At 38.3% G+C, this 21,432-nt stretch overlaps 1 protein-coding gene across 2 annotated transcripts; it reads right to left on the minus strand.

Moving 5' to 3' along the window:
• Positions 1-549: 549 nt before the first annotated feature.
• pla2r1 (phospholipase A2 receptor 1) lies at positions 550-21,432 on the minus strand. Of its 2 annotated transcripts, XM_057362728.1 has the most exons (30): positions 21,147-21,432; positions 18,633-19,013; positions 18,235-18,408; positions 17,971-18,135; positions 14,986-15,099; positions 14,573-14,719; positions 13,723-13,911; positions 13,215-13,372; positions 12,851-12,961; positions 10,702-10,814; positions 8,905-9,074; positions 8,612-8,820; positions 8,310-8,455; positions 7,655-7,739; positions 7,341-7,473; positions 7,227-7,262; positions 6,992-7,152; positions 6,842-6,897; positions 6,563-6,660; positions 6,358-6,494; positions 5,097-5,214; positions 4,899-5,011; positions 4,667-4,805; positions 4,336-4,574; positions 3,897-4,083; positions 3,384-3,515; positions 2,882-3,004; positions 2,602-2,778; positions 2,375-2,410; positions 550-1,954 (listed from the first exon to the last, which is right to left on the minus strand). In XM_057362728.1, exons 1-30 carry the CDS (start codon positions 21,298-21,300, stop codon positions 1,737-1,739), a joined length of 4,419 nt encoding a protein of 1,472 aa, XP_057218711.1. In that variant the 5' UTR covers positions 21,301-21,432; the 3' UTR covers positions 550-1,736. The 2 variants fall into 2 exon arrangements, with proteins under 2 accessions (XP_057218711.1, XP_057218712.1); XM_057362729.1 differs by lacking the exon at positions 13,723-13,911.

Below are 21,432 nucleotides of genomic sequence, written 5' to 3' on the forward strand. Positions count from 1 at the left end.
GAAGCTGTATGGTGGGTTATTTTTGTATTTATTAATGTTGGGACGTCAGCAAAAACACGTACTATTTACTACACGTAATACTAAAGTTAAAAAATTAATTGATCAATTATTTTATATAGCAAATTAAGCATATTTATTGCCAATTATATTTATACAACGAATGCATTATGAATATATTACAATATAAAATATTTTACTGAATAATATAAAGTATAATATTTTCATATCTTATATACAATATATATACAGTATATATATATGCATACAGTGTATGTTAAGCATATTGCTCTTTATTGTGCTATATTGCTTTGTATAGGCTATTTAGTGTGTAGCTACAACATTAATGTTGGCAACAACCTACCAAAACTTCTTATATAAATGTCTTGTATAATATAACAATCATTGCCAATGAAGTCTTATTTTATGTGTTGCTTATTAATTCAATATCAATGTATTTAATTAGTCTCTGAAAACCTCTTCTGTTGTTGGTATTTTGTGTTCCCTGTAATGACACAAATGACCTGTTTGAGTCAAGCAGACCTCTATATCCACCTCTTTACATTTTTATTTTGTATCATGAAACAGGTGAACAATAATAAAAATTTGCTTTCGATCACATTAAACTGATTAATTGGTCCTGAAAAAATGATTAGCAATTCAAGATACTCAAATAATGCGTTTCATGTCACTTCTTTAAAATAAATGATAAAGCAGAATAAAATGTAAACTCTGAGAAACAATAACATCATGCAGACACTTTGAATACTACCACACCCAAACACATAGACCCACAAACCATTCTTACAGCATGTCTGAACAAAAGACAACCTATACCAAAACATAACTGCTCACCAAACTTTGCTACAAATATATAAAATCTGTGTTAATGATTTAAGAAAATATTGTCCTACAGTAAATTTCAAAATGTCTAAGGTAGATTATGGCTTATTACACCAAAAACATGTCATGTGAGACACTAATATATTACCATATCAAAACAGCTCCCATCTAACAAAAAATACATATAGGCATATGCAGTCAAAATGAAGCCTGCATTCATGTAATGGGACTTTGGGGCCCAAGTTTTAAGCTTTGCGGTATTTAGGGTGTGTAAGCCACAGAGGAAGGATCTGAAGTGCATCTGTGGCCTTTATTACAATAACACTGCTCCGGTGCTCTGGAAGCTATGCAAGGTAAGGTGCTTATAAAGAACAAACATGTAATCCTAACAAACACACTTCGCATCAAACAGTTTTCAGGTCTCAAAGGAGAGCACAACGTTTCTAAGGATGTAATACTGATAAACTGTGTAAGGCAAACATTTTCTTCAAGTCACACTGTTCCAATCTGCTTTGGTGTGCAGTGGTTTAAGAATGTGTTATGGTTTATTGTTCTAAGAAGAACAGTTTTTCTTGTGAGAAGGAATTTCCTATTGTAGATGGTCTATTAAAAGACTTCAAAGAGTTTTAGAAGGCCAACGACATTCAAAATTTGCATTTCTAAGAGTTGCAAAAGTTAGAGAAACCCTAATAATAATAACCTCCAAGCCACATTTGATTTCTGTTGCTCTTATAATCCCTTTCATAATGATTTTAAAGCGACTGTTGTGGGACTTCATAAGACCTGCGCAGTATGTGCATGACGTCTTCTTATAGAATCTTCATAGCAGATCCAACAAATTCCCACTTGCAGTCTCCCTGACTTAAGTAAAAAACACACACAGATTCACACAAGCATTAGTCCCCTGCTTCTGTTTCCAGTTCTGGAAGTAAGACATTTTCATCTTGGTCACTGGCTTGCGAGTTCGTCTGTCTGTAGTAGGCACTGCCAAATGACGGAAACCTCCGCATGCACATAGAGTTTCTTTTGTAAAGGATCCACAGAAAGCCAATCATGATGGCAAACAGCAGAATGGCCACCACGGCGGCCACAGAGATCACACCATTGTGCATCCCTGAAAAACAAAAGACACACTGGTCTGAAGTACAAATGACAGAGTAAAACCCAGCTCTCATGTGGGTTGTGACTGTCAGATGTTCAAAGTCTCAAAGTCTTCCTTGGATGTTAGTTCACATCCGTCTTTACATCTATCTATGTTAAAACGCTGTTGCGTAGTCTAACGCTGTGTCACAACTAAGCACAAAAACATTAAGATATTTCATCATTTGCTTGGTTTCTCCTTTTGTGGGCGGATGATCAGACTGGCTGTGGTTAAAACTGTATGATGAATTATATTTTATAATCAGTTATAACAAACTTAAACCGTTATCTCTGTAGAACAGAAAGCGGGAGGAAGCACAGAGTTGTGCCCTTCTTCAAAATGATAGTTCGGCAAACATCAACCCAAAAAGAAAGAAAGAAAGATTATTCAAACCTTTCATTGGCTCCACTTCAACCTCTTTGATAGCACCTGTGATGCAAAAAACCATCAGAATTATATACTGAAGAGCAAAGCCACAAAATCAAATATAGACTTGCATTAACATTACGTTTTTAGTACACATTTCATTTGCCATTAATTAACTCTGTTGCAAAAAAATTATGTTACTACTAAGTTGGTTTGATCTAACACTAAGGGCCCATGGCCACATTTTACAATACCTGTTGTGGTTTTGCAGATAAAGGCAAATCTGTCCCTGCAGTTGGCCAACTGCCACGTGGCATCCCAAACACGCATAGTCACACAGGTGTCTGCCCGCATTTGACTCCCATCTGGAGCCTTGGAACGCCAGTTTGTGTACTGAAGCGGCGAACCATCGAATCGGGTCAAAGCATCATCTAAGGTGAAGCATTTTGGTCACTTGTCTCTAATACATAACATTATACCAACATTCGTTAAATAAACACCAATATAATCAATAATGAACACAATTGATCTTACTGTCAGTGTCATAAATAATGCCAAGCCATAGGTTCTGAGGCCCCTGGTAATAATGCCACATCTCCTTGAGGAAGAAGCGGCTCTCCTCATCATCCTGAACTGTCAAAACGTCTGAAAAGTTCCCTAAAAAGAGGGGAAAAAATGTATAAAAGTGTGTCAAGAAAACAGGTTACACAAATGTCACCAATAATAAGCAAAAGATTTCGGTAACACTTCAGTATAGGGGGCAATTATACCTATTAACTAGTTATTAGCATGCCTATTATTGGCATATTGGCTGTTTATTAGTACATACAAAGCACATAGTCTGCATGACCATACTCTACATCCCTAATCCTACCCAATACCTAAACCTGACAACTACCTTAACTATTAATATGCAAGAAGTTAAGAGTTTATTGGGGAAAAAGTCGTAGTTAATGGTTTGTTAATAGCGAGAACTGCCCCCTATACTGAAGTGTGACCAAGACTTGAGTTAATGAGTTTATAGGACATATTATACCCTTCTTTCTGCAGTTATCTCTGGCTTCCTCCAGGCTCATCTCCAGCATGACCGATTTAAAATTATAGCAGCTTCCACGAAACTTCACCCAGGTCTCAGGACACACCACTTCAAACGAGAAAGCGATGCTTTCTGTGGGCGAGAAAAGAATTATATGGTTCAAATACCGCTGATTCAACAGTTTACAACTCTGAAAATATAAATAGATATTTCATGTGTGAATAAAGAATGCACTCCCTTATGAAACAAAAATACATGGGAATATACAGGAAAGTATAATATAAAGCATTTAAACATTTCTATATATTGAAACCAAGTGGTCATATTTTTAAATGGCAGTCCCTCGTGTATTCAATATATTCATATATTATTTTATATATTCTCAAATATTCATGAAATGATTTATTATATTGATACTATTTAATATATAGGAAAATATATTTTTTTGCGTAAGAGTTTCTGGCTCGAAAACTGAATAAAACAAGAGAAAAGCAGACAGAGAAACAGACTCACTAGGAGGAGGTATATAGCATATCGCTCCTGATAACTGCTGGTCACATTGTGTATCTTTCCAGCGTCCATTAACATCCATTGAAGCGCAGCCTCCGTCCCCCGTTGGGCCCTCTGGGTAATAAATAGAGACGTCCCAGTAAGTGAACGTGCTTTCTGTGCCATCTGACCACTGGTAAGAAATACCATCCTATGGAGGTAGAGGGCGCTCTAGTTAAACTCATATAGTTCTAGTTAAACTCATATTCATGTAGGATGTCAAACTGTTGGTATATATCCTTGTGTTTGTGTAGGATAGACACCACAGTTTGGCAATGTACAATGTATATCAGTGATTCTCAACTCCAGTGCTCCCAAAATCAACTCATCATTCTGCGGGGCCGAGGACTGGAGGTGAGAAAAACTAATGTATATAATAAGTGTGAAATGGGAGACCCCATACGTCAGTACTGTAGAGGCCGATCCAGTGTGGGGTTCCCAGTCTGTTCATCAACACACTGAGGTAAGCCTGCTGAAACGGGTCTGTGACGCTCGCAAGTGCCGCTCCTCTGTCCAGACAGCTTTTCTGTGCTGCATACCAGCTCAGGTTTCCATGGATGATACGGTAACTGTGATTTTTATACTCGGACACGTCCAGAGAGGCAGAGGTATGATATGACTGGGTGGGACGTTTGGTGGTATCTGAGACAGGGAGAGAGAGAGTTATAATATATATATACTGTATATATATACAGTATATTGAATAAATGGCTATGTGAGATAAGCAACCCTACCTTGATTTTTCTGGCAGGCAAAGCCGTAAACATTCTCAGTACATATGGCATCTTGCCATAGTCCCGTAACACGAAAGTTGTGACTGTTGGACAAGTAGGTGCACAGGGTTTCCTTTGTAACTTTATCATTAGGGAATTGCTATAGACATAGAAACACAGAATATTATTTACAAACAGTGAAGAAATCAAATCAAATTTAATTTCCAATAAATTCAATTCAGGGCCATTATACCTCCCAGTTATCATAATAAAGGGGCTTATCATTGGCCCATTTGCGAGATGAGGAGCCCTGCACGCCAATCCAAACACCCGGTGACTGGCCGTGAAGCAACATGACAATGTAGGCTAGAAATGAACAGATAAAATAAACCACACCGCTGCAAAATAACAGGCATGTGAAACCATCGGATCGTGGAATTGTGATATCTACCCTGTTCGACTTCATCCTCGATGGAAACTAGAGATCCCTGATGGGAAAAGCAGATGGACTGAGCTTCCTGCCAGGTTTTCCCCTCTTCCGGACGGGCTGGTAGATGCAGGAACAGACACTGGCAACCAATTAAAAACAAGCAAATTTTAATGAGAACAAATAAAGCACAAGAACCTGTAATGGTTAATAAATACTGTATGCTTGCGTTAAGCATCGATTTCTAGATTTTTGAAGTGAGTCCAGAAACATACTGAAAAGCAAATGAATGATAAGCAACCAGTCCAACTGTGCACACCTGTGAATATGCAACGTGTTTGTGCATTTAGTGGCATATCAAAACTCTACACAAGGGGGTGATATTGTTGTCTTTTTAAAATGTCTTACATTGAGTTCAATTCAATAAACATGACATATTTAAAAGCTGAAATTACATAAACTCAGATTCAGAAAGGTAAGCTTATAATAGTGATTTATAATTGTCGAGTATGATTTCGTGACAAATGTTCCTTTGAATGTTTTTATTTCAACACACTGTAAATACTATAAATAAGTTACCTGCAATTTTATGATTCACACATAAATGGCGATATAGAGACAAAAATAACAGATTGCAATTTGCTTGTCTAATTCATTTTCTTTAAAATCTTAAAATAATTTTTAGACAATTTTCCAGATTTTTTTTTCAGATAAACTTTCTTTAAAAGTGTAGTGGATATGATTTGGGCTGAAGACCCAGTATCCATCATACTGTCAACATCCTGAGTGTTTTCATAATAAATGTATTTCCACAAAATATCTAATATCTAATGTCTAAAATATTTTGTGTGCCACAGATACGGCTTTGAAAAAGGCTTTAATTTAATCCCATCTGAAGCTAAAGTATACATTACTTGCTTAGGGCCAGGTCTAGGGGGGGGGCTATTGCCCCCCCCCAGCTTTTTCTTAGACTCCCAGCTGACAATTAAAATAATAAAAAATAAAATACTTTTTATTTAATACTTACTTAATACTTATTAACATTATCTAATCTATTAAATAATGATCTGTCAATTTAATCAAAGAAAAATGTAAAGATTATGCATGCAATGAACTATGATTATATATCTGCCCAACCAGAATATGTGATTCCGCCGCAGTCGAGCCAACCAAGTACCGGGTCTGCTTGCTCACCCCAAATATTATGTAATAAAAGGGAGAAGTGTTTTAAAGCCATTTTATAGACTTAAAAACAGAACATCAGCTTGTTTGAGTGTATCCAAACCTTGTGTCTGTAGTAGAACCAGTTCTCTGGGCAGCTGCCGATATAGTGCGGCTCCTGCGGGAGCTCCACCATGGTCACCGTCCTGCGCTTGCACACGTAACCATTTGGATCGGCACAGCTTCCTGCTGACCACTGACCTGCACAAGATAATTGAGAAGTGTTATAGTATATAATGGCAAATGTAGGCTTAAGCGATAATGTTTACCAGACTGAGACGACATCCGGATGCAATTCTGGCCAGACTTTCGGTTAAGTCGCCCGTTTTCCCAGTTCTCAAAATCTAGAGGAGATCCATCAGTCCAACTGCAGGACACACACATATACATATATCTCAACTAATTTACAATAATAATGTATGGCCCTTGTGGGCTGCTTGTATGTTTAGAAAAAGCTTTTAATTCTGAAATTCAATGACACAGCATACTTTATCTTGATTTATTTTGCAGTCTTTCTTGTGCACAACTAAATTCTACTTTAAAAGCACCTGAAGCCATTATGAGCACTGTTAGTAGACAATCCAATCCACCAATACTGAGATTCCTACAGAACCGAAGAAACAGAGAGAGTAAACGAATCCCTTAACCCTGACAAGTACATTTATTTATATTTGTGTTAATAATCTAGATCATCTAACCTTCTTTAAACGTCCTTCGATGAAGTCCAGCTCATCACTGGAGTGAACAGACAGCAGATCTGCTCCCATCATCTTACAGGCAAAAGACACAGACTCCCAGGGAAACGGATTACTGCCGAAGAAGTATTCAGCGCTGTGAAAGAACACCCACGGCTCGTGCTCTGCACCACAAATCCAAACATCCATTATCATCAGTGAATCTCAGTCAATGTCAATAATATTTGGCTGTACTTACGATCGCTGTACCAGTACGGCTTGATCAGCTGCACACCTGAGGAAACCATATAACACTGTATATCAACAAATGTGCTCAAATTCACATTTATTACATTTATATCCACACACACACCTCTAGGGACCTTGCAGATCCATTCGTATTTAGAATCACATGACTGGGATGTGAGAGTGTTTGTGAGGTCACTGTACACGGCACAGGTGCGAGAATCCACTTCATTCATGCCCTCAATGAACATTGTCACCACCTGTTGGACACCATAAACAGTCCAAATTACTTTATATAGTATGCTTACTGTAAATGCAGATAATTACTTTTCTTAATGACCTTTCGGTGTCTCCATTTGTAATAAAATGTACTGAAGATAAACTGAAACCTAAATGCATTTCTTTGTCTTTTTTTATTTTTTTATTTATTTATCGTGTTACCGGTGTGCCGTCTGACCACTCCCAGGCGCCGCCAGAAAAGGGGTTTCTCTTAGTAAAGCCCACCCAAAACCAGCGACCCTCTGTGCTGAAAACAAAACAGAAAGAATGAGGGAACGGTAAATTTGAAAAGGGCAAAAATACACAATGTAATTTCTTTAGGATATTTTCCAAGGGCTTGTTCAGTCATGTCACTTGTATTATTAAGAAAACTGCAAATGCTAGAGGTTGACTGATCTGGGTGGTTCTGTGGTTGGTTATTAAAAATAGGCACTTTTAAGTACCCAACACTGTCAATGAATCTAGGGAATTACTTTGGAAACTATTATTTAAAGAGGTATTCAATGTAAACATACATACAGTAACATACTTATGTACTACTTAACACAATTTTGTAATAAAAAATAAAGTCACATCTTTACGTTACATGCGTCTATTTTGCATTTACCAATTAAATCTCATAAATATAAAAAGATTAAAAGTAAAAAAATGATTATCAATTATTTTTCCTGATTTTTCTGTATTTTTAATAACGTCTCAGACAGACAACCCCTCTGTATATAACCCTATAAGTAAAATCACACACAACGCCCAAATCCATACGCACGCACACCTGCGGCAAAAAAGTGAGGTGTGAGGAATGTAGGTGTGAACCAACCTTTGGAACATCTTGGAGAGAAGCTGTTTGACAAACGCCTGATCTTCATAGTGATGAAAACTGGCCAGGTCTGCACCCAAAGCCCGGCAGAAGAACTCCGCTTCCGTCCAGGAGCGACGCATCAGGATCTTCTCACTGTGATACACCTAAACAAACAAACAGAAAACAAACCAGTCAAACAGACAAAAAAGTAACATTGAATTACAAGCAGTAAAACAAATCTGAAACATAACCCTTATTTATCCATCTGTGAGTTTGTGTCATCTGCTGAATATCTGCGGTTGTATATTATTACTTTCTACCTTGTAACAGTGCTGCAGACCTGCACGGCTCTCCCATCCCAGTGGGCAATCTGCCTTTATATCTATTGATGGCACGGGCATCCAAGAGTCCAGGGAACCGTTCACTTCCTGTTTGCACACAGCCAGGGCCTTGTGGGCGTGACAATTTTTCACCTCCCAGTGACCCAGAGCCCGACCCCCAGACATCACCACACACCCTCCTCCACTCACTGCAGATAAAGAGACATTTGGAGGTGTAAGTGGAGCGTCTTTTTGTTCTTGTTTATGTCACAGGAGGTAAGCGTGTTACGGACCCGGCTGGTGCCGATTCCAGTTGGTGTATGTGAGGGGTTTAGAGGTATCGTTCTTCGCCAACCAGCGATACTCTCCGGTTCTGTTCTGGTCGTGCAGCGCTGTCCAATAAGATTGAGAATGAGAGCCACCGGTTTCACCGATGAGACTGTTGAGAAAGGCCTGCTCAAACCTGCAACACAGACACACCACATTCACACCATGATCTCTGCCTATATCATGTTTCCAACGTTTTCATTTTCCTCATATAATAACCATTTCTGTACTCAGCTGTTCATTAGAGGTTAAGGCTGCCATATATAAACACATTTCCAGGTTATAACTCTAATGCTGTCTTCAAATCCTCATGGGAAGTTCCGTCTACGTGATGTGTGTTCAAATGATTTTGCTGGAATAAAATGGACGCCTTGGGCAAATTTGTTTCTTTTTATTTTGCACCAAATCCACTGCTAACCGAGACATTAAAGGGATACTCCACTCAAAAATGAAAATGATGTCATGATTTACTCACCCTCTAGTTATTCCAAATCTGTATAAATTTCGTTGTTGGGTTAAAGGGATAGTTCACCCAAAAATGAAAATTCTGTCATCATTAACCCACCCTCAAGTTGTTCCAAACCTGTACAAATGACTTTGTTCTGCTGAACACAAAGGAAGATATTTGGAAAAATGTTAGCAATTTTCAGTTCTGGGACATCATTGACTACCATAGTAGGAACAATTAAAATGGTAGTCAAATGTGCCCTATTTTCCACAAAAAAACTTTTTTCTACTATGGTAATGAATGAAAATTCACTTGAAAATTGCTAACATTCTTCTAAATATCTTTAGAATTAATACAAAGAATTGTATTAATCAGAATCAGAATCAGAAAGATCTTTATTGCCAAGTGTGCTTGGACACACAAGGAATTTGTCTTAGTGACAGAAACTTCCAGTGCACATACAGGTTAAAAAAGTGACAAGGCACAGGTAACAAAACGTAAAAAATAAATATGTGAGAGACAATACACAGAACAATCAATTAAATTAATCAGAACAAAGTCATTTATACAGGTTTGGAGTGGGAGTAAATGATGGCAGAATTTTCATTTTTGGGTGAAATATCCCTTTAAACACAAAGAAGGATATTTGTGACCCTGGATCACAAAACCAGTCTTCAGTAGCACTGGATTATTTCTGGCAAAAGCCAACAAACCATTGTATGGGTCAACATTTTCTATTTTTCTTTTAAGCCAAAAATCATTAGGATATTAAGTAAAGATCATGTTCCATGAAGATATTTTGTAAATGTCCTACCAGAAATAAATCAAAACTTTATTTTTGTGAGTAATATGCTATGCGTAAGGACTTAATTTGGACAACTTTAAAGGCAATTTTCTCAGTATTTAGATTTTTTTGCACCCTCAGATTCCAGAGTTTAGAGTAGTATCTTGGTCAAATATCCTATCCGAACAAACCATATTTCAATGGAGAGCTTGATTATTCAGCTTTCAGATGATGTATAAATCTCAATTTTGAAAAAGTGACACATAAGACTACCATAGTAGAAAAAAAAGTGTCATTTTTGGTAAACATTTTGAGGAATTTAGGAAAGCAAACAGTTGTGGGGCACCTTTGACTGCCATTTTAATTGTTCCTACTATGGTATAGTCAATGATGTCTCAGAAATGTCAGTTGCTAACATTCATCCAAATATCTAAGAAATTTCTACAAGTTTAGAACAATTTAAGGGGGAGCAATTCATGACAGAATTTTCATTTTTGGGTGGAGTATCCCTTTAAAGGACTTTCAACATACCTGCTTTCTATAGTCACAAGAGGAGCTTTGCAATAATATCCTTTCACTGCATCTTCAAACGTCTGCTCCGTATCACTGATCTTATAACAGCACAAGTCTTTTCTCCTCCAGCCCTACACACAAAAACATACAGGATGTATACAGTATACAATCTATAAACACAATAGATACAGCAGGTCTGGATTTGATGTATATTTGATTTATTGTAATTAAATATTGAAAGAACAAAGGGATATAAACCATGCTTAGATAGTGGCAGACATATAATAGAAAACAAAACACAAAAGATAACAGGTCTGGTTTTTAGTACCAGATGTTAATTTTATGGTTTGCCCTATGTAGTATGCGAGTAATGCACACTGTATGTACTACAAAGTAAACAGTGTGTAACTTGAATGCAGACAGTAGTATGCAGGGTTTGATCCAAAATTATTGCGTGTGTTCTGTCATAAATAGTATGCAAATTCGCTAGTTGTACAAGATGGCGCCGAGCTTTTGGCACGCCAGAGTCGGCAGAGTAATTTCCGGTCGTATAACACTGTATGGAAAAAGGAGGATTTTTGGCCTGCAAATATGGGTGTTTCTTAGATGATAAAGAAGAAAGTAATATATAAGCGATATGACAGATCCTCTTTACATTGATGAGCACTTCGTTGAGCCAACACAACTCGATCGTGTTATAGCCGACTCACCGGCGCTATCTTGTGCAACTAGCCCATTAGAATTAGCACTAAACAAAACTGGAAAAATTATAATGGCTTATAATTGATTTCAGTTTTCTGCTCAAATTTTGTTTTCAAAGTGTCATTCTTTGCACTTTTCATTCAAAGAACGCAAGAGGCTTTCTAAACAGGATGCAGCAAGACTATAAGCAGACAAAGTGGGACACAGCCGTTTTGTTTCCATCTGGTTGTGTTCTCATACCTGCCCCCCCATTAACCCTGATTTCTTTGGCCTCTGTCCAGTGTCCTTCAACAAGCATTTTATTAGCAACAAACAGACCCTGCTACACAAACATCATCAGAAGTGTAAGAGAATTGATCTCAGTGGAGTTTGAGGCTAATGACACTGAGCTATTTTTAGCAACTCTTTTCAGTATTGAATAAAACATGTCTGCCATTTTGGTAGAGATCTTTATTGGAAGCATAAATGCTGCTTCTGTAGTTGTGTGTGTATGAATGTACCATCAGTGACCAGAGAGCACACTCCCGAAACCGAGTATGTGTAGTTGTGAGCACGTGCAGAAGCGTGGGCTAGCGTGTTTGGGTCTATTACATGTGCTCTTTCCCTGTTTGGCAGCATTCATCGCAGTCTATTCACAGTCGTTTTGTTTCCTGACCAGTACAAGCAGAAAGAAAGCAGCACAGATCTGAATCAGTCTGTTGTTCTCTAGCCGTGACCCCACTCACTGATAGCTCTCCGGACAGACTGCAATCACTGCATGCCTGCCGCCTTCAGCTCACACAAAGCCCATCTCAAGACAACAACCAATCAGAAATGCAGCAAACAGATGAAATGAGAGTGACGGTAAACAGAATGAGGGCAGACTTCTTGTTAGTGATGATTCAAAGACTGAATCACTGCAATTATATTTTCCACGTTTTTGGGTGACATGGTAAATGTCTTGTGATTTGGGTGTGTGTAATGGTTTTGAGAAACTTTTGGTTAAGATGGTTTTTCATGTTGTGCTTTCATTCAAGAAAGTCTTGTGTAAGCAATATTATTGATGTTTGCACAATTATGTGCACCTGTGTTTTGTTTTGTTAATCAGTTTCTTTGTTTATAGCCCTCATGTTTACCTACATTGTAAAATAATGAGTGAAATAATGAAGCTTTATGTTTCTATTATCTTAGAATGAGCTATTTCTATCTACATACACCACTGGTCCCCTTACATGGAATTCACCATGTTGTTTCTACAGTAGCCCTAAACGGAGAAACTGCTCTACAGAGCACATTTTGTAAATACGTCCTCTCCTTCGGCAAAGAAGTGAAATCATGACGACATCTTAGTCCTGTGTCAGCCATCGTAGAGCTTCCAAAGGGAGGGGTGGATTGAGCCGTTGGTTGCAGTTTGCAACCTCACCACTAGATGCCGCTAAATTTCATACACTGCGTGTCTGCGTGCGTGTTCAAAGTACACTCTTACCTCTGGACAACCTTCCTCCTGTTCTCCAGTCGCCTGCTGAGGAACAAGACCTGATGTTTTACACACGGCCGTATGCTGCTCTTCACACCCTTCAAACTGCCATCTGCCATCCTACAACGCAAACACACACTTGTGACTTGGTGTTTGGCTAAACTGCTGCTTTCCTGACTTCACACCTCTGACTAAATGATGACTGTACAACTATTTGAATTAAAGTCTTCGGGCAGTGACTGAGTCTAAAATCAGAACTTCCCATTTCCAACTGCAGCTGATGTCTGATATGTGCTGCATTTCTGCATGCTTCGCTTATGACTCATGCCCTGTGTCCTTAATGTGACCTTTGAACAATCATATCTAATCTCACCTTACTATCTGCTGTCACACAGATGCGTTTGTCGCCATGGCGATGGGAGGGATCCTGAGAGTACCAGGATGTGAATGTGACGGGAGAATTATCAGACCATTGAACTGCAGGAGACTTTGCTTCTTTGTACAGACCGATCCACACTTTAGAGTCAGAGACTAAAATGACAAAACATACAGACCATTACATTTTCTTCTAAAATGTGATTTTGTCATTTCAAACCTGTATGACTTTCTTTCTTCTGCAGAACACAAAAGAAGATATTTTGAAGAATGTTGGTTGCCAAACAATGGCGGTACCTATTCACTTCTGTTATATAGACCCAAAACCAATCTAAGTTAAATTGGTAACCGACATTCTTCAAAATATCTTCTTTTGTGTTCTGCAGAAGAAAGAAGTACAGCTTTGAAATGAGAAAATGATTATGACAGAATGTTTGGGTGAACTATCCCTTTAACTGTAAACGGTGAAGAAATTTTGTTTTACGTCAGTAAGATATCCAGCGTACAAAGTGAAAGCAGTGTTAACACCAGCTCTTGCTGGGAAAGCGAGTGGATGCTGAGCAGCTCTCCTTCAAGAGCCCTGCATGCGCTGGAAGATGCATCCCAGCTCGCCGCCTTCTCCAAATACAGGTAACAAAACCCATTATGGTCCAACCAACCATCAGGACAAATCGTCTCCTTGTACTGCCAGTTAGCTTTCCAACACAGAAAAGAGAAAACATGAAATGCTGACTACTTGCAAATATTCACATGTACCAAAGAAAAGCAAATAATGGACTGGACATAATAAAAAGTGACTCTACTAAAAATGTAGAAAACATTTTAGACCTACTAAAAGTATTAAAAAGAGAGTGGACATAAAATGATGATGTAAGAGAAAAGAGGCATGATGGGGAAATGTTGACCGAGAAGTTCATTCTTAGGTTGTTGCTGATGACCCCATCTGTTTTTGTTGACATACACACTGTGAGAATGTGTGTGTTTGTGTGTGTTGGACTGCCAGGGCCATGGGTTCAGACTCTAGCTAGGCCACAGCTGTCCAAAATCCAAAACACGCCCACAATCTTCTCTTCTAACCAATCACTATCAGTGCTGACTCCATGTCTGTATCTGACAAAAGGCCAGTTCACTTAATAATGCGCAATTAAAAATGACACACATTTTACGTAAAACGTGGTGGTACCCGCTGGGCCTAAAGCTTAAACTTGAACAAACTTGAAAAAAGAGGTGGAGGGCAAAGTGAGAAGTCAGACAAATTAGTGGAAAATCTAAATAGATGCAGACAAAGAGCTATTATAAACGGATGGATAGCCAAAAGGCTGGATTACTGTGAATGAACATCACTCATCTATTTACCAAGCGGCTCTGCTTTCCGACTTGAATTTAGGGTTTTCTTGCAGATGTAGGGCAGTGCTGACTCACAGGAGAGACTCTGCCATGAGCCTTGTGTAGAGTTAAAAACCCCACACTGCTGGTTCTGCTGTACTGGCGTAGAGGTCAAATCTGGACAGGAAGAGACAAGAGACGTCTGAAATGCACTTCCCATGAAAAAAACTCATCGACCCTTTTCAGGCATTCAACCACAAATAAATATAACTACATAACTACATAAAAACAAAAGCCAATATTTTCCCAAAGTGCAACTAGTGAAGCATGAAACTTGCATCACCAAGCTATTGGGTTTGATTCTCATGTCGATAAAATGTACAGCTTGATAAAAGCATATATAATTGTAAAAGCATCAATTCAATACCATCATTCTCTCTAACCTGTAGTGTAACCGACAAGAGTCAAAGGAGATTCATCTGACCACTGCCATCCTCCATGGTGACTGAGATGGTTTAGTCCAATCCATACCAGCACACCCATATCTGAAAGCCTTTCTGGTGGTACACAATGATAAAAGTGATGAACAAAGTACATTTTTACAAGTACTGTCGTAAAAAAGTTAGTATAAATGTAAATATCAACTTGCATGGTAAATATTGACTCTTTATTGACTGGTTTGCCAAAAATATAGATATTTATGAGCACGGTTTTGTGTATATACATAGTAAGTGTACTAGCAGCCATGTTTTGTCAGATTTATTATCATTTGCATTACAATAGTTTCAAATGAAATGAAAATTCTGTCATCATTTACTTACAGTGAGGGAAATAAGTATTTGATCCCCTGCTGATTTTGTAAGTTTGCCTACTTACAAACAAATGAAGGGTCTATAATTTTTATGGTGGGTTTATTTTAACTGATAGACACAGAATATTAAAAAAAATCAGGGGAAAAAAATGTTATATAAAGGTTATAAATTGATTTGCATTTCAGTCAGTGAAATAAGTATTTGATCCCCAAGCAAAACATAACTTTGTACTTTGTGGAGAAACCCTTGTTGGCAAGCACAGAGGTCAGACATTTCTGATAGTTGGTCACCAGGTTTGCACATGTGTCCGGATACATTTAGTCCACTCCTCTGTCAATCTTTAAGGTTTCTTGGCTGTCGCTCAGCAAATTGGAGTTTTTGCCTCCTTCACAGAGGTTCTATAGGACTAGGGTCTAGAGACTGGCTATGACATTTAATGTGCTTCTCCTTAAGCCACTATTTGGTTGTCTTGGCAATATGTTTTGCGTCTTTGTCATGTTAAAGGCTCATCCATGACCCATCTTCAGTGACCTAGTTAAGGGGAGGAGGTTCTCGTCCAAGATTTTACGGTACATGGGCCCGTCCCTCAGCCCCTCAATGCGGTGAAGTCATCCTGTATACCTGTAGCAGAGAAAAAGCCCTAAAGCAGAATGTTTCCAACACTGTGCTTCTCTGTAGACATGATGTTCTTGGGCTCATAGTCAGCATTTCTCTCCCTCCAAACACAGGAGTCCATTTTGGTCTCACAGCAGTGCCAGCACTTTCGCCAAAGCCTTTTCTGAATCATTTTTATGTTCATTGTCAAACTTAAGACGAGCCAGGCGGGCCTTCTTGGGCAGGAGGACCTTGCGGGTGCTTCAGGATTTCAGTCTACTGTGGCATAGCGTGTTACCAATGTGTTACCAATGTTTTGCTTGCTAACTGTGTTCCCAACTGTCTTGAAATCATTAACAGGCTTCTTCCGTGTAGTTCTGGGCTGATCTTTAACATTTCTCATGATCATCTTTACCCCATTGGGGAAATATTGCAGGGAGCTCCAGAACAAGGGCATTTGATAGTTATTTTGTATATCTTCTATTTCCAAATAATCACACCAACAGTTGTCTCCTTCTCACCAAGCTTCTGTCTGTAGCCTATTCAAGGTTTGTGCAGGTCTACAATCTTGTCGCTGACATCCTTTAAAACCTATTTGGTCTGGACCATGGTGTTGGAGAGGTTGAACTGGAAGATACAGATTCTGTTGGCAGGCATCTTTTATATACATAACAAGCTGATTTAGGAGTACTTTCTTAAAGTGACAGGACTAATCTGTGGTCCATATAGGCACATAACCAATCTGTGGAGCCAGAATTCTTGCTAGTTGGTAGGGGATCAAATACTTATTTCACTGACTGAAATGCAAATCAATTTATAACCTTTATATAACATTTTTTCCCCCTGATTTTTTTTATATTCTGATTTTAATATTCTGTGTCTATCAGTTAAAATAAACCCACCATAAAAATTACAGACCCTTCATTTGTTTGTAAGTAGGCAAACTTACAAAATCAGCAGGGGATCAAATACTTATTTCCCTCACTGTACCCTGTTGTCATTTTATACATGTGTGACTTTATTTCTTCAGCAGAACACTAAAGAATATATAAAGAGTTTGGTTCCAAAATGAGATAACTCATGTTTTTGCTATTGTGCACTCCAAATAATATCAATCAAACTGCAGTTGTTTTGTTTTGATTTAAGCCATAATAATACAATAAAAACATCATAGCATAATAAAAAACATGATTTTTGAATTTTTTTAAAAAAGGAGTTATCTTATTTTGGAAACAAACTCTTCATATATATGGTGGTAACCAAAAACTGTTGGTCCCCATTGACTTCTAATATATAGGCACAAAACCAATGAAAGTCAATGGGGACCAATGGTTTTCTGTTACCAACAGTTTTCAAAATATCTTTGAAATGACAAGAGGCAGTATAGCCTAAATAATGACAGAATTTCCATTTTGAAGGTGAACTATTCCTTTAACTACAAATATCATGATTAAACTGTAGTTCCCATAATGAAACAATTGTAAACTGTGCTTTACTACAAGTAACATGGTAAAACTGTGCTGTTACTATAGTAAACATATGGTTTACTGTCATAATGGCTTTTATTGAAAATATGCTCACAGGAATTGAAGAGGAAATTTTTTTTATCAAGTATCTGGGCCCGGTTGCATAAAGCACCTTGAGTTTTTCCCTCAAGTATGACACTTAAGGGGTGATTTCCCTTTACCAAAGACAATAGGAGAATAACTTAAGTAAAACTTAAGGACACACTTAAGGGAAAATCACACTTAAGGTGCTTTATGCAACCGGGCCCTGATTCCTAACCTTCTATTCCCAACCTTGCTTGTGTGGCATATTCCAAATCTTCTAAGGCCATGGAATTATTATTTTTTGAAACAGGCCAAAATTCAAGAGTTATTTAATGAACGTCGTCATTCAGAAATGGAGCTTTTAGGCTTGCCATTTCACCATTTGCAAGGTGCCAAAAATAACATCTGAGATAAATGAAAACGAATAATGAGGAGATGATATTAAAATGCAAATAAAAATATGTGTGTATACCTTTGATATAGGTCTGTTCATTGGACTGTGTGATGGAGAGAAGATTTCCACCCTGCGATTGACAGAAAGTAAGTGCTTGACTCCAGGTGAGTATGGAGTTCACGTTAAACTGGTAACAGGACTTCAGCTCAGGATGACTATCCCAGAATTCACTACAGCCTGACACTATACACAACGAACACAAATACAAGCCTTTAGTTTGTTGATGCCTATTTAATAAATATAAAAGCATAAATTATATATAGTGTATGTATGTGGTTTCACCTGGATTGGGACAGAAGCCCCATTTCTCATCCTGATCATAGCGGCTGGTAGTAGCACACCAGAGGTGACGGTCTTCTCTCCCCTCAGACGTACAATCCCAGAACCATTTATTGTTGTATTTGAAGGGAAGGGAACATGGCATCCCGTGAGAGTTTCCTTGCAGCGTGTGAATGTCTGTCAACACCAAAAATAGCAGCTATAGGACAAATATACAGTATAGTATATTCGGACACCCATATGTGCTTGTTGAACATATAATTTCCGTGGAGATTATATAAATAATAGTTATAACTGAAATGCTTAATAAAAGATACTTGGCCATGTAATGAATAATATTGAATGTATTTGTGTCTACCACTAGGCTATGTGATAATGGAATGTGTCCACAGATCTCTTGCCTTCATACGGGTAAGCACAAGGACCTTCACCAGCCGCCCCGTAAATCCTCCACTGATACAGAGCGGCTTTCTTCACCATCACCTTTGAGTCCTCCACCACCAGTTTATTATTCATGGCTCCATACAACATGCTTCCCCCACAGCGCCACCACATGGTTGGAAGGGAAATATCACACTCAAAGATGCCAACATCAGGCTGGGGCAAGTTGGTCATGTTGATTCCTAGGCATCGACTGGTGCCCAGATTGAAGAGTCGGTGCCGGGACACCCATTTCCAGAGCAGGGCAGCAGACGGGGGTTCACAGCTAGTCAGAGATAAACCAGACGAGGCAGAGAGACACTTCTTCTGTGATACGCTCTCCAAACGAAACACACCTTTACCTAAACCACAAACAGAAACATGAAAAACAAACACATTTTAAAAATGAATATGGCAGTTTGTGTATTGGTTAAAGGGACAGTACACCCAAAAATGAAAATTCGGTCATCGCTCAAGTTGTTCCAAACCTGTATTCATTTCTTTGTTCTGATGAACACAAAAGAAGATATTTGGAAGACTGATTGTAACCAAACCGTTTTGGGGCACTATTGACTGCCATAGCAGATTTTTCCGTACTATGATAGTCAATGGTGCCCCAGAACTATTTTGTTGCAAACATTCAGTGTTCAGCAGAACAACGACTTTATACAAGTTTGGAACAACTTAAAGGTCGAGTAAATGATGACAGAATTTACATTTTTGGGGCGAACTATCCCTTTAAACGTGGTCAAGCTAAAGCATGTAGAAAATATGCATATAGTTTTTTGTATACATCCGACTTGGGAAAGTGAGGTCGTAGGGTTTTTACCTAGTGGGAAAAGTCTTCTTTTAGGAGTATTATATAGCCATTTACATGCAGAGCTATGTTAGATTATAAAGGCAAGGGATATTGGAGAGTGGAAGGCATTGAGAGGCACTGAGGTATCAGACAGCTCTGATTATCCACCGAACAGATAGAAAGATAGAGCTACTATCTCCAGTTTCACATCCACAAAATGGGGCTTAATATTTCAGAGTTCTCCAAGCCGACAGAGGGTGAGGGTCTTTTGTGGACGTTGACACGACAGAGTAATTGAAGACACCGAGTAAAGACAAAGATATCCTCAAACAGCCGAGCACACACAGAGTATTGTGAGAGAAGAGAGGTATGAATTATCCTCAACATTTATCTGACGAAAAGAATTAGCTTCAAAGTATAGTCTGGTATTTACATTTTTGCAAAGCTTTCGCTTGGAGTTTATGTTGTGATTATCATTGTTTTTAAATAATACAGAACTGTGTCCGACAGATGACACGTTAACTATTTGATAGATGAGAGATAATAAAACAACAAGGAACAACAAGTCCTTAATGGGGCATGTTAAGCGTGTTGTTACCAGCCTGTGTGAGGGTGTGCATGCTTTTATGTTTTATCTCAATATCATTCAAAAGATGAAAACAGCTGAAACAACTTATAACCTGGGAATACATAATGCTAAACATATACCTTGAATGCATTTGGGGAATGGATTTACAACCCTATGACTTTAAATGCACTGAAAATCAGTTCGGATTAAAAATGTGAGGGGGTAGTTCAAACAAAAATGAAAATTCTTTCATCATTAATTCACCCTCGTGTTATTCCAAACCTGTGACTTTCTTTTCTCTGCAGAACACAAAAGAAGATATTTTGAAGAATGTTGGTAACCAAACAGCATTGGCTCTCATTGACTTACATTGTATGCACACATTTTTAGACATTTCTCAGAATATTTTCTTTTGTGTTCCACAGAAAGAGTCATATAAAGGTTTCGAACCATGTGGGGGCGAATAAATGATGACAGAATTTTTATTTTATGGTTGATTATCACTTCAAATACCTTCAACTGGGGCCATTTTCGTGACATTCGGTTTTTTAAGGACATGCGATATTAAATGGTCTGTTAGATCTGTTACATGCAAATGAATTGTGATTTGTAACAGAAAGGAAAATGTGCTTTAGTCTATATTCGTGAATGTTCAGCAGTGATATTAAAAATGCATGCTTGTGTTAAATACACTGTATCACTTTGTTTTATTATATGTACTTTAAAGTGTATTGACTGTAACTGAAAGTAACATTGGTTATGTTGTGTCATGTGATAAGCAGCCGCCTATCGGTTCGTTTGAGTGCGTAAACTTTTACTAAATCATGACTAATGGAAAACCGTGTAACTCTATGAAACGCACAACGACAAAACATTCGTTTGGCCGGTCGTCCTCCTAGCTCAGACTAAAACTGTAGTCTTCGAACGGTGATCTCGATTTAGACATAGAAACATTGCTATTATAAACTAGTGATAGTGGTGGACGCACTCAGCATAAAGATCTGCTTTAACTAACGTTACACTATAAACACGATCCGATCAGACCAAACCTATATGCGTTCATTCCTACATAAACTCGCGAAATCAAACGACATAATTTAAAACATCGCACGGGCCGAATGCACTTACTGTGTAGCTCGAGGAGTTGATTTTTGTCCGAAACGTCAATTTTTCCCGACACTTCCGCAGAGGCACAAGCGAAGCTACTGACAAAAATAAGCGTATAAAGGACATAAAGTGATTCATAAGAGCAAATATGAAGAGTTACAGTGAATCCCCGCATTTCCTCAGCTGGAGATAACCGCAGTTCATAGACCGCTGTCTGTTTTCTCCACACTTTTCCTAAACTTTTTTGGGTTCCCTACGTCACTTTCTCTCTCTCTCCATGGGGCAGTAATATTGCTCTTCCCCTTCT

This window comes from Triplophysa rosa, linkage group LG20, assembly GCF_024868665.1.
Source record: "Triplophysa rosa linkage group LG20, Trosa_1v2, whole genome shotgun sequence".
Taxonomy (NCBI): domain Eukaryota; kingdom Metazoa; phylum Chordata; class Actinopteri; order Cypriniformes; family Nemacheilidae; genus Triplophysa; species Triplophysa rosa.